Source organism: Epargyreus clarus, unplaced genomic scaffold (assembly GCF_041222505.1).
Source record: "Epargyreus clarus isolate Ecla_fem2 unplaced genomic scaffold, WU_Ecla_fem_2.2 ptg000029l, whole genome shotgun sequence".
NCBI lineage: Eukaryota > Metazoa > Arthropoda > Insecta > Lepidoptera > Hesperiidae > Epargyreus > Epargyreus clarus.
The window spans coordinates 12,403,968-12,418,977 of NW_027332235.1; the positions used below are offsets into that span (position 1 = coordinate 12,403,968).

At 37.4% G+C, this 15,010-nt stretch overlaps 1 protein-coding gene across 1 annotated transcript in view; it reads right to left on the bottom strand.

Annotated features, from left to right (window-relative positions):
- Positions 1-15,010, bottom strand: part of rg (A kinase anchor protein rugose) — a 584,238-nt gene that overhangs the window by 174,916 nt on the left and 394,312 nt on the right. Inside the window, exons 35-37 of the mRNA XM_073089384.1 lie at positions 12,349-12,514; positions 11,559-11,691; positions 10,141-10,277 (exon numbers count right to left, since the gene is read on the bottom strand). Of these exons, the coding sequence (XP_072945485.1) occupies positions 10,141-10,277; positions 11,559-11,691; positions 12,349-12,514 (436 nt within the window). The remainder of the gene's footprint in view (positions 1-10,140; positions 10,278-11,558; positions 11,692-12,348; positions 12,515-15,010) is intronic.

The following is a 15,010-nucleotide window of genomic DNA, read 5'->3' on the forward strand; positions in this document are numbered from 1 at the left end:
GCTCTCGCAAATTCGTTCCTACCAACACGAGAAAATTGCCCTTTCAGACCGACAACAACGGTACCTTCCGTGTTATGCGCGCCTAGTACTATCCCCGCCATTGCTTATTCGATTCAACTCTCTAACGGGACATGCCATGGAAATTATCTCGATGGATTGATAGAGAAACTGAAACGCATAATAAGCAGAAAGGTAAATTACTAACACTTACTCAATTGGGATTTCAAGTGAATACGTTAACGACTTGCACGCGAATTGCCGCGAAGTGAACATAAACCTTTGCTGTAGAGCGAAATACATATTCTCAGGCAGTGTTTGCCAACATTTTGTGCCAAGAATTTTCACTCAGATTTCCTTTTTAGAGTAAAAAGTACCGTTGCTGTTATATTTCTCCAATTTGCATACCATATAGATTTTACACTTGGCTTAGATTGAAAACTTTACGATCGAAAACGTTCAAAAATGTTGTACCCGCGGCATGTACGTACAAATTTACAGTTTCCCATATTACCGATATGATTTCCAAGAACATTTAGCATTATTCCGTTGGAAGCGTTCTAATCGACTTATAACTTTCCCGTCACGTGCCGAGATGACTTTATTTTGATATTGCAAGCCTGTGCTTTATCGTCCATTGTGTTTTTTACACCGCTACGTGTTTCAATGTCGGCGCCTATTACTTATAAATATTTCACTAAGTTGTGTGAATACCACGCTTTCCGTGTGAACGAGATAAAACTAGTTAAGATATTGAAATATATCAAGTCATTGATGGTTTCGTGTCTACATTTACATCTACAACAGCTTAAACTGCTTAACAGTAGTTAGAGATATCTCTATCGTAACTTGTTGTTACTAATACGAGTTCATATAGGTACGGTTCATAAAGTAGAACGAACCCAAATAGATCGTTAATAATTAGATTTATACAAAAAGTTTTATACAGTAATGGCATAGGAATAGGTATGTACGCAAGTTACGACTTTTAAAGAATAATTGAGAAAAAAATAACAACGATTCCTAGGTCCTTGCAGCATCAATCTTAGGTTTATGTTTAGATAAATGATTTATATTAGACAGCAGTGTGGTACGAGCTACAAATTCATACAAATTTGATACTCGTTTCATTAGAATATAATTTATTTAAGTGTCAAACAAATATCGCTTCGCGAATCAACATGGTAACTCTACAGGCACTAATCATTATTCCGTGAATGTCCGAGATTTGTGAAAGGGCTGGTGTGAATTACTATTTCTTATAATCCTGCTTTCGATTTATTTTTTACATCACTTAACGTATTGCGTTCTGCTACTCGAATTGATTGAATTATTAAGATATAGGGTCGAAAGGTAGATTTTAAAGATTTTGGACACGGTGCAGGGGCTACCATTTGTTTTATGGTATTTCAAATGTAAATTTAATTTTCTTTGTTGTTTGATGATTATGCAGTCCACCTGATGGTAAGTGGTCACTGCTGCCTATGGACATCTGAAACCAATTCTACTATATATATCTCATGTGTAAGTCAGATGGCATTCACACCCTTCCACCGAAACGCAGACTGCTTCACGCTAATATTTTTAGCGTGAAGAAGTTCTGGTAGGCGAGGTTAGTACCTATCACTCCATTGAAATCATAGTACTTTTCAAATATATTTGACGTTTAAATAAACAATTTAATATTTCATTGTTGAGTTTCTAAATATTTTATCATAATGTACAGTAAGTACCCTTAGTATGATTTTTTACGTTTTTACAAATATGACTGTTTTACGTATTCGCCCATATAATACACTTCCAATCAGCGCCCCTAGCGTACTCTATTAGAACTTTTAATAACGAATCTTGCTTAACCGAGAACATAATTTACCACATAAATTACCACTAGCAGTCAGATATTCAACGACCATCCGTTCCCGAAGTTTTTTTACTTGAATTAATATACGTAGCACTGTAGCACACCGGACTTTAAAAAAAAAGACAAGATATATGTAGTCAACGGAAATCGGACGTGATATAATATCCGTAGGCAGTAGGCATTAATGGTCTTTAATATAAACGAAACATGTTATTTTAGACTTATATAACTTGAATACAGGTCACCAAAGCCGCGAAAAGATTTACGCGCGCACCGGTGGCGTGTGTGGGGGACATAAAAACTTGCATAAACGCTTTTGTTTCGGCCGCCGCGGCAAACGGGCAAACTTCATCGCGTGCACCGGGTGACATATTTCCCGAGTTTTTTATTGATAGTGATATAAGTGTTAAGGTCATATGCCTGAAGGTAAAAGTTATATTCGCAGGTGACATGTTTGAAGGTGGTAGAACTCTTCGTGGTTCGATTTCGAAGGACCGCCGTCACGTCTATTTCTACCTTAAATGTGTTAAGCGCTGCTATATTATGCATAGAAAAGTGTGACAGGGTAGAAACACTTAGATATAAAAGGGATTCTTATTAGGCCCTTAGATGGCATTGTCCGACCATAGGTAGAATTTCAATCTAATCTAAGGTTTATTACTAAAGCACACGAACAGCAGTTGTCATTTTCCATTGGTTTAACTGCATGCTCGTTTGCTAATTCTATAAAAAAGATATTATTAAGTTAAGAAATAACTACTTCGCAACAATCCAAACAGGTATATACCATCATACATATTTGTAGCGGATTGTTGCGAAGTAGTTTTAATCTTAATATTATGGATTTCCGCAAAGTTACGCCTGACACTGAATTACTCGTAGCTAAAAAAAATATTAATATGCACGATGATTATCACTACATACCTAGAGGCTAAAATTAAAACCTTTTGCGTTTGTTTTGCAAAATAAAACGAATTTCACTTTCACCGGATAGAAAATACATATTTGATAACTAGGTTTATTATGAAAATATTTGCTATAGATAGGTTTGGTTCGAAACCGGATTCTTAGTGTAGTGGTGTTCAATGATGACAGTGCTACTGGCGTATCGTCACAACATTAATCAAGCTTTCCCGCTTTTGAGCTTTTAAGCCTTATAATATGTCTCCGATAAAAGATAATTGACAGGCCCAATAAATATAAAAGCAATTGTCTTTCTAAACATGATTTATGCTATGATCATTATTTATGTCGCCAAATATTGATAAATGTGTACGACTGACAATATTAATATTTCGTAGATATTATAATAAGTTAAGACTCATATTGTTCTTCTACTATCAAGTTTCAAACAACAATTAAGGTTCAATTAGACTTGTACATTTAGACAACTTATGTACATCGGATTTTAAAATATTATGTTACGAGTAGATATGTGACATATTTCGGCCGCTTAAACTTATACCGGTTTAAAAAACTCAAAGAAATTCAAAGTTAGGTGTCTATTCACCTATAAATTAATGATCACTAACTTTAACCGCGAAGTGAAACTTCTTTTTTCATGTTCTCCTTTATCCCTTTTTTTCATTTTATTTTATTTCCTATTTATTATTATTTTTTTAGTATAGTTGTACCGCCTTCAATTTTTCTGCACATCCCTAAGATTGACACATTGTTTTTAACATGGTCAATAAAGAGTAAATAAATAAAATAATAATAATAAATAGATATACGAATGAAATAGCAACTTTAGTCCCCAGGAGAGGCATCGCATCTGTGCTCGTTCTATATGGAGCTGATCAGAGATATCCATGGACGGCAGTGACTACTTACCATCAGGTGGTCTGCAAGCTCGTTTCTCCGACTGCCTCTCCACGTTTACGCTACAAAGGGACGTTAATAGATCCATGATAATTATAAACGATATAGTCGTTACCCACTGGAATGCCTGACATTCCGCGCCGCACACATGACTGGAACTACACCCTGGGGAGCGCAGATTGTAAAAATCCACTTCCCTATTATATTAACTAGAACCACGTGAACGACAAATAAGCACTTTTTTGGCTTACTTTTTCATAAGCACAGATTTGGGATCGATTCATAGTTCCGCCCCATAGTTAGTGCTACGTTGGCGGCAAGGAGACATAGTCTATGTAAATATAGTAGGTCAAGTTTTAAATCTTCATGGATGCCAGAATTTTAATAATTAAAATGTGCTTAAAACTTCTTGAAGAAAAAAGGAAAATAATAATACGTATCTCCTATTCCTTCCATCCATTCATAACTATTTTGCTTTTATTCAGCATCAGAGACCTATAGATAAACTAACAAAACAGCATTGATAAAAAATTGTTTTAGTACCTACACGAATCCAATAATTTGTACCACAGAAATACTATACCACACCTAGCTACATACTTACCTACTACACCTACTACCAAAAACAAAGTTAGATGTATGGGAAATAAGTAGTAATTTATCAATGCAATCATAATTAAGACATTTTATTTTAACTACTTTATTTTGCCTTTAATTAACTTGCTTATTTAATTGTCTATGTCAAGCCTACCCCTAGAGACACCCCGGATGCCTCGGCAGCCGACGAGCGCCTGTCGCGGTATGCGCTCCTGGTAATTACGCGTGCATAGCATACTTGCTTCATTAGCGACTAATTTGGGCTGCTTTGTGATTTATGGTGACTAAGGACTGCCTTTATTTTGTTTGAGAATTTTATGATAACTATTTAACAAATAATATTAAAAAAGTAATATTAAATATAAGTCACGTCAGGTGCGATTATTTCATATCGATATGTCTGTTAACTAAATTATGAGTAATCTTACTAAAAGTAATCGTATTTGAAATTTATAAAATTTTAAAAGAAAGCTGAGCCTATAAAAACTAAAACGTTTCTTGCTCCTTGCTACGTCTACTTAGATTTCACTAGTGATGCGTGTGACCGACGGATCACCGGAGATCCGATGCAGATCCGCGCGGCAGGGGGCGCTTATCGCATCTGGCGCCTAAATTCTACGGGAATCGCCGCTGACGGGCGCACGGACGGGATAACGAGGGATCACTTGGTTCAACTGTAGTGGATACGCCTAAACTTTCATTTAAATAACTTTGTGGAATATCTTACTGTCGATCGATCTTTATAAAATGGTCACATCAACGTACACATACTGCCATAGAGTTATCGTAGAGTAGTTGATTAGTAAAAGTGCGTGTTAAAATACTTTAATTGATAAATAATTAAGATTAATACGTTCTTCGTATCATTCTACTACCTACATTAAATCATAAACAAAATGCCATATAATTTCCTTTGTGTTAATTTCCATATATCAGTAATTTTCAATTAATATTGATATAAATAAATATATAGAGTTGAATAATATAGACTTCAACAAAATATATTAAATCTAAGTTTAGTGACTAGTTGAACGAACCATCCATTAAGCGTTCGCAATGATAGACTTCTTCACTTACAGCACCGGACGTATCAACATAAATCCAACAGAAAAACACACATCGGAACGTTATCGAATTTAGGAATCAAACATTAAATATAATGCAGAAACGACAGGTAGGCAGTAGACACCGTATTCCTTGCTCACGGAATACAAAAACGAGTAAAAACTTCCTTCTACCATCCTTATCGTACAACTCTATTCGTAAAAGTTTTAAGTTGAAATTGGATTGTAGAACGTAAAGTAATAAATCTTACGTCACGATGACACGTGTCAGGTGTTCCGGGAGCTGTCAGAGTGACGTAATGAGTTTATTTATGACGGCTACGCTCGGTCATCGATGACGTGGGAACAAAAACTGATGGCTTGTCTATGATATGTTTTATTTTTTGTTTTCAGTTAAGTTTTTATATTTTGGGCTTTAAGTTTTACTAATAAATTTCGAAACAAGTTAAACATAATATACCTACAAATGCGTTATGAATAACATTATAAAAACTGAGGGTTCCATGATCATATCTTCACTGGTAAGGCTAAAAGTTTAACAAGCAAAGAAGCTCCTTTGCGTTTACTCTTAGCCTTTGCAATGACGATATAGACATCCATAGACCTTAACCGTAGTTTTATTAAGAACATAGATACGAGTTGCGTTATAAATTCAAACAGTATTGTCTTCATATTCAACCCATAAAAAGTAATAAGCCTAATCGTAACTTTCCAATCCCACCCATAAAGGAAACCACAAAAATATCATAAAACTAACAAGGCACCATCATCAATTTATCAACATTTCTATAATGACGTATGCCCTAATAAATCGAATGGTTTTTATGTGGCATAGTCGAGATTCCTCATCTCCCCTCTCGCTCGCACATCCCATAAACATGACACGGTTAATTAAAAACGGTGCATTAGCATAAACAAATAAAATGCCCCATTACGAATTCAATTTACAATCTTTGAAATCGGTTGAATTAGTCGCAGTAAATAATACTTCGGATACAGGTCGTATAATCGCGTTGTGGTACATACTACAAGCGGAGCGGGCACGATATTGGAAGTATGGAACTTCAAGCTAAGTGAAAAAATAAGACAATTGAAATAAAAAAAAAACAGTAGGTGCAGAATTAATTTTTATCGATTGCTACTTTCTAGTCAAATATAATTCATAAATAATCATAACGTACTTACATCTTTGAATGGAACATCCATTTGAAAAACCTTTATATTAAAGTAATTTTCAAGACAGTATTTTCTACTTTGTAAAGTTACCCAATTTTGTAATAATTCCTATAACATGTCGGAATTAAATCGCTACATCTTATCAATTAATAGATGTACGGAAAACGAGACCGTTTCTTTTTTTGGTGTTACGATGTATGTTTTTATTTAATATCCCGTCAGATACGCAAATACTGCCTTTGGGGATAGAAGCTGGAATTTCACTAAAATATCTTTTATATAGTTTGCTACTGATGAAAAGAATTCTCATATTATTGTTAATAGCTTGTGTCTAATATGGTCATCGAATAATAAATATATTGTTGTATCATAACGGATAGATTTTCTTTTGACAAAATGAAACTTGAAATTAGTTAGCAGAGTCGGTTTAAAAAACGTTATTATTTCTCGAATAGGCACATATATGGTTGCAACCAATTTGTGTCCCACTTCTGACAATGTGGTTCTCCTGCCTTGATGATGGAATTCCTGCACCTTTTTCCACTCCATTATTCTAAACCGAAGTAGTAAAATAACAATTTAAGAAATACCAAAAAAATTTACGATCAATAAGTTGGTTTAGTTTCTCAAGTATTAAGTAAACAAAATACGAGTAACTTAGTAAGATTAATATTTCTTAAAATATGTTTGATTGTTCAACAATTAAATATGTAAGCATGTATCCCTTCCTCGTAACACTGCGGGGCGCTATTGTTGGATGCGCACGCGCACGTAGTAAACCAATATCGATTACATGATATAGAACAAGTGAACAGACAATTAGTTTGGGTGTAGCCTCACTCCCTGTATACCTATGGATTTCAAGGACTTAACCCAGGAGGAGTCTAGATTGTTTTATGCAAATTTATTCACCTGCTTTTGCGCAAAACCACGGTTGACTAGAACTAAACCGTCGTTTCTACATTAAACTTTTCTGAGGTAATGGATGAATCCTAAGTTAATCGAAATAAATTTAATTCAATTATTTTGGCAAAAACATAATTATGTAATTATCTAAATAGGTAATTCAGCGATAAATTTCTTTAATATACAGCTAACACTCCATAGAAAACAGAAGCAAAATTTCTATCTAAACCTATAATTACTTTTACTACTTGTACTACTACTAGTACGATATATGGTTCAAAATTAACATGACTCTGCGATCTATTGTAACAGTTTTGTATAGGGAATGGTAAAACCCACACAATATGTAAATAAAATATCAACATGACGTTCATAATTTACAACAAATATGTATATTTGAATAATTATAAATTTATTTGTTTGTTTTAGGAACAATTAAACGACTTGGCGGAGGCACTGCCGTGCCTCCAGATGTATAAGAATGTCTCCCGTGACGTGTGCGGGGCTCGCCGCGGGACGCCATTGTCCGTCCGAGGAGGGCCACCGCACACTGACATTAATAGGGCAGCTATACGTGATGTATCGATATCGATATATTATTATTTTAACGATTTTAATATTTACAAAATACAAAGACAAAAAATACTGCCAGGTTAATTTTCATAAATTTTAAAATAGGTAAAGTCTCATACACTGGATCACTGTAGTACTTTCATACTTAGAGGAGCCCTGTGCGCTAATAACTGAGATAATAACAGGTATTATGATTTAATGTTGTCGGAAACATTATCTGGATTTAAAATATGCTTCGTCTATAGGTAATAGTGCCATATGTGTAAATGTGTCTAGGATTTATACTTTTTATATTAATACTATTTTAAATTTGACCTTGCAATAATTAATTCATAGACAATTTTCAATACATCTGAAGACGGCAAAAATATACTGAAGTAAAATACAAAAGATAATTTTTGACACGAATGTGGACGAACTTCAAAAAACACCCATTAGCATTATTTATTGAGACATATTACGTATTGAGTCAATGAACAATGGATATTGAAAATTATTTATTCCAGATATCGACACATCTTAAAAGTATTTCTTGAAGTTGTCCATCCCTACGCTGGCGCCTCGTGCGGCTCGCCGCGGGGCGGCATTGTCCGCCTGCCTCATATACGGTTACCGCACGGTATCGGTATCTTTACCCTGCTCATCCTCCAACAACCCTAAAACAACACTCATAGAACCGAAACTCAACCATAAGGTAACATCACTAAGTCGGTATTAATTCACAGTTACCTCGGATGTTGTATAATAAACGCCGCGCGATAAAACGATATAATTCTCATTTTACTACTCCCCGAACAAACACTCGCCTTCCAATAAATAATCCGCACAAAGAACGACCGTCACACCTTATTTGAAATCACTTTTGTCATACCACTTGTCTCCGTTCCATACATAATTTATATATAATGGGTTACGAGGAAAAAAATCTTTATTTATAAAGCAATAAACTAGAAAATTTATAGTGCGTTTTTCATTAATATGCCATGAAATAGAAAGATACGTTAAGAGAATAAAATGAGTGTTGGATTGTTATGAGCTGTTTGCATGTGAATTGTGTAGTTTGATGCGCGCATACGTGTCGTCGTTGTGCGGATAGGAACCGTTCCGTCCCACAACTATGCTAATTAAGTGTTGTACCATAAACTTATTGATTGGAATGCTGTATTAGGTGACGATAAACTTTGAATAGCTACTAGAGTTTTTGTAATAAAAAAAGAACTAAAATAAAGATAGGTAATAAAAGACAGAAAGATTAAAAATATTGATATTAATTATGGAGACATTTCTCAAGTTTTGTATTCCTTTATATTAAATTCGATATTTTAGTTATGTTCAAGCTAATGACAGTTTCGTTATATTATTATACAAAATTACGTTTACCTTATATTTGACAGTTTAAATAATGTGGCTAAATATTAAAAATACATATTTAATATGTATAATTTTTACGCTACTAATGACAAAATGCTAAATTTACAGACTTTGCTACAGAATTTGTTTTTTTATGAGTTGCTAACACATTTCATTGGCATTCGAAGTATTCAAGTATCATCCCTCCTGGATCTAATTCCCTATTGTGAATATCCTACAAAAAGCTGAAATCCAACCTAGTGGAAGGGACTTAAATAAAATTCACGGAGCGCCTCTCAGCAATGAATCATAAAAAAATAATACTTAAAAAATGTCAAATGAATTTTACTTCAATAACTGTTGACGTGTGCGTTTAATGCACAGGGTTTTTTCATTTCAGTATTTATTATTACGGCAGCTGCAGAAGTAAATAATAATAAAAATAAATATAATAATATTCATATGTCTATCTGTTACACTTCGATAGAGGCTTATGACTGACGGACAGACGGCGAATGCTTAGTCTTCCGTTTTTACTCTTTGAGTCCTCTTTCTTCTGCCATTCGCTCAAAGCTGAGCATTGTGATGATTCGCCTCGAGTCTTTTTTGTACGAGGTACAGTGCGATGGGTCTCTTGCCTTCTACCTTTCCGGTTATAATTAGTCTCTCCAGCTTATTAGCGGGTTTCCTTGCTATGTGTTCGAAGTACGCTAAGATTCGCTGGAGGTATATGATAAGTAGAGTAAGTGCTCTTCGAGCACCGAACCGTAAAAACAAAGAATAGTGTCTACTAACCTCAGGGTCGATGTTCCTGTAGTCGGGGTCGTCCTCGTCCACCTCGAAGTAGAGCTCGCTGGCCGTCAGCGACAGCGTGCCCGCCGCCACCAGCCCCGGCGCCACCAGCCGCGCGCGCGTGCTGATGTTCACCGGACCTGACACACGAACGTACTGTTATTAAGGTACCGTACTGTGATCACATTTTATTACTAATATGATAAATCCGAAAGTAACGCTGTCTGTCTGTCTGTCTGCTGGTTGTCTCTTCTTTACGCTTAAACCACTGAACCGATTTTAATGAAATTTTGTACAAAGTTAGTCTGAGACCCGAGAAAGGACATAGGATAGTTTTTATCCCGGAAATCCCACGGGAACTTAGGATGGCGATCTAATATCGATTAATCGGACAATCGATCTTTTGGACCTAAAAAATCTATTATTTTCATATCATAATCAATTCAAGAAAATCGTTGGAGTCGTTTCCGAGAACCTTGATATAAATATATTTACAAGAATTGCTCGTTTAAAGGTATTAGATAGATATGAAATATTCGAATCGCAAACAAATTAGACCGGACCTGGGTACAAATACATCATCAGCAAGGCAACACGTTACAATACCAATTACACAGGTCTCCTCTCAATGAGAATAATTGGGCCGGGATGTTTAGAACTGGCTTAATTATTAGCTGGATTGCATACTAATTTGCTGTTTTCATATTTTAACAAAAAAACCATAGAATTTTGCCTTATTTCATTAATATCTACATTTAAATTATATATTTTTAAAGAAAATGTTATTAGCGCCTGCCAAATTCTTCATGGCAATTTTCACCGTAAGACATTAAGATAACCAACAACTTTAGGCAACTTATTAACAATATAATAATGTTACAAAAATCAATATCTGTTTAGTATAAAATATTGACAACGTGGACTTAAATAAAATGTAGATTTTTAGTCACGACATGATATATGAAAATGAAAAATTACATTGGGGCTAAACATTTTTTATATGTCGATTTAAATAATGAGCTCGCAATTCAACTGATAATTACTTGAGTACGACTACAAAAGCGTTGCTACCCCTATAAAAAGTTTTTTTATATATATAATATAGGAGTAGCAGACGAGCATGCAGTCCACCTGATGGTAAGTGGTCACTGCCGCCCATGGACATCAGAAATCAACCCCAGATAGGGTTAGATATTCCTACCTGACGCCGGACACAGATGCGCCGCTATCCCTGAGGACTAAGCTGGAACGCCTCACAACAGTATGTCTCCCTTACCACACCATTCAAACCAGAACACAGCAGCGCTTAACACTGCTGTTATGAGGTAGAAATAGGTATTGCGGTGGTGCCGCCGGAATTCTACCTACCACCACCAGGGTAGTAGGGTAGCAGTAGGGTACCAAGGTAGCAGTAGTGTTACCGGCGAGGTCCTGGTCGGCGTCGCGCTCGTCCAGCAGCAGCTCGGCGTCGTCCAGCAGCTCGGCGGCGGGCGCGGAGGCCAGCTGCGCGCCGCCCGCCGCCGCCGCGATGCGCGCGTGAAGTTCCTCTGTCGCCTGCACACCACACACATTCAAGACTCATTTTAATAGATATTCGTTCAATCAAATTTCTATTCAAGATTCAAGGAAGTCAAATCGAGATTATCATAGCGTAGCTAGAGCGGAAGATTTTCACTGTAAGTGTATAAGCTCTCCCTAAAATCGCTCAATCCTTCCACTGCGAGGGAAACGGAATATAGATACGAGTTGCGCGGCCATACGAAGCCAGCGCGGAATCCCCTCGGCACCTTCCGCTGCCCACTTGCCCCGGCACTTTCGCCCACGGGTACATAGCTGCGTTAGTGTACCCTTATATTGCAACGGAGTATAGGCTTGTAGTTGTATTCAATTTCATTGGCTCGTTGACTAAGCCTGTACGCAACACCTTCAGAGCGGACTAGAACTTTGGCGTGGTCTATACCCTCTCAACGATCAATGAAGATCATGTGGCTGTGTATAGTCCGCTCCGAATATAGAAACGAGTCGCGTCGCAATATAAAATTGGAAATATTTGCGGGATGAAGACAGCGCGGTCCCCCGGCATCCTCCGCTGCCCGCTCTCGCCCACAGGTACATAGCTGCGTTAGTGCGCCCTTACGTTACGGAGTATATGCTAACAAAACCTGCGCGTAACAACTTTAGAGCGGACTAGCAGTTTGGCGAGAACTGTACCTGCGTGATGGCGTCCCTGGGCGGCGGCGGCGCGGCGTGGTGCGCGCGCGCGGCGTGGCGGCGGCCGCGCGCGTCGGGCACGAGGCGGCGGCGGCGGCGCGCGTCGTCCTCCCACGAGTCCAGCTTCCAGAACCCGCCCTCCGCGCACCCCTCCGCGCCCTCCACACTGGCGACAGATACAACATAATGTTTATAAAATATGTAATCAGAACTTAGAACAAGTTTTATTTTTCCGGTGAAGTACCACCGTCATGCTTATTTCTAGTGTGAAACAATTTTGCGTTTTAGTAAAAAAAATCATCCATGCCAAAAAGGAGGATGTTGAAGGTGTGTTACACGTGAGGCAGGCACCTTCAACATCCTCCTTTAAAGTCCTTCAAGACTTACAACACAAACATAATATCTGTAACTTGTTTTATGGTAGAACCCTTTCCTTATATAGAATTAGTTACATATGTCCATGGGTTTTAGTAACCACTTATATTTAAGAAAACTCTGTGAAGTAATACTCCGCATATTCTGGCGATTGTTTGAAAAATTCCCACGGTAGTGACACGCTTATGACGGGCTCAACACTCAACAGTTACTGCCTATTATAAAGGATATTCAATCAATGAAATCAGTAGAGATGCAACGGATAGTTTGGCCGGATACCGGATACCGGATATTCGGCCTGGTCACCGGCCGAATATCCGGTATCCGGCCGCCGAATATTCGGCCGGCCAAACGATACCTACATTTTAGTTTGGCGGCGGGCGCTTCGTGCAGGTTTCAACCTGTTACGTTCGCGCGGACCGAGGCAAGAAACGAGTTTTATTAGTTCAGTGTACGGAACTATTTCTTATGCAGTACACGTGCTCCCGCCTATTTTGCTGAATAGATAAGTTTTTTTTTTGTGTTTAATGTGTATAGTAGTGTAAACATAATTGTGAACTCGTACTTCATTCTGTGTTTATTTTATTTGTTTAAAATAATGGCAAATAAACGATCTCCGTTGTGGAACTATTTTGAAATAGAAAAAGACGATGCAAAGTACGTAGTGTGTTTCATTTGCAAATTAAAATTATCTCTTGGTGGCGAAGGGAAGAAGGCAGGGACTTCCTCTATGAAAAACCATTTGCAAAGCAAGCATCCCGACAAATTCTCCGAAATTTACGGTGGTCCATCTTCAACTTCATGCGGCGGAAGCAGAACTTTTTCTTCTACGAGTTCATTTGCAAGTACGAGCGCTCCCGCTCAGCCGGCTTCACATAAACAATTAACTTTGGCAGAGACAGTAGAAAGAAAACAGTATTGGGGTATTAATGACTCAAAATCTAAGGAATATCATTATTTAATTGGTGAAATGATTGCGTTAGATAATGAACCACTATCAATGGTGGACAGAGTTGGTTTCAACAGGCTTATGCATAAAGCAGTTCCTCGGTACAAGATCCCCAGTCGTACATTAATGACTGAAAAAATAATACCCGGCATTTATGACCGAATCAATAAAAAAAAATATGGAAAATATTTCAAAAGCTGCCGTGGTGTCTGTTACGTCAGATATATGGACTTGCGACCACAATAATGAAAGCTTTTTAAGTTTTACAGCCCACTGGATATCTCCTGATTTCAAACTGGAACATGGCGTATTGGCAATCAAACCCTTTTCAGGGTCTCATACCGGGGAGAATATAGCGAACGAACTGCACGTTATTGCCGCGCGCTGGAACATTCCTCTGAATAAAATACACATTGTTGTGCACGATAGTGGGGCTAATATGGTAAAAGGAGTTCGGGTGGCTGAATATGATTCTGCTCGCTGCTTTATTCACTCGCTCCAAAGAGTCATCACTGTATCACTTAAATGTCAGCCTGATTTAATGGAGATGTTAGCTGCTTCTAGGCGTATTGTAACCCATTTCAATCACTCAGGACTAGCGCAAGAAAAACTGAAGGCCATTCAAAAGGAGCTGAATTTACCGGAACATCAGTTGGTGCAAGATGTCAGTACACGTTGGAACTCCACCTACTATTTACAGGAGCGTTTATTAGAGCAGAAACGGGCTGTTTCTTTATATATTGCCGACCACGATAAACTTAGTAACTTGACTCCTCATCAGTGGAATTTAATGGAGCAATGTATCAGCCTTCTTAAACCTTTCGAGGAAATAACGAAAATTACCAGCTCAGGTTTGTCATGCATTTCCGAAGTCATACCACACGTGGCTACATTCATGAGGTACCTTCAAAAAGAAGAAACTGCGCGGAAAGTACCGAATTTGTTGCATGTATTGATGTCTCTGAAAACTGAAATAGAGCAACGTTTTCAACATCTTGATGAAGATCCAAAATATTTCCTGGCTACTTTATTGGATCCCAGATTCAAAACCAGTTTTTTTTGGATAATACAAACAGAAAAAGCTAGACAAAAGCTGCTTCTGGAGGGCCTAAAAATGAGTTGTAGCGAAGAGGATTCAAATAGTAGTGAAAGTGATTCGCCTCCAATGAAAAGAAGGGCAGGCAATGGCGCAACTGTTGTTCATGAAACATTTTGGGATTGCTTTAACGAAGTCGCTCAAGATAATAGTCAAACCGAAGATACGACAAATAGTGCTATAGCCAACGAGCTTGACTTTTACTTAAAAATGGTCCGAGTTGATCGACAGAGTGACCCTTA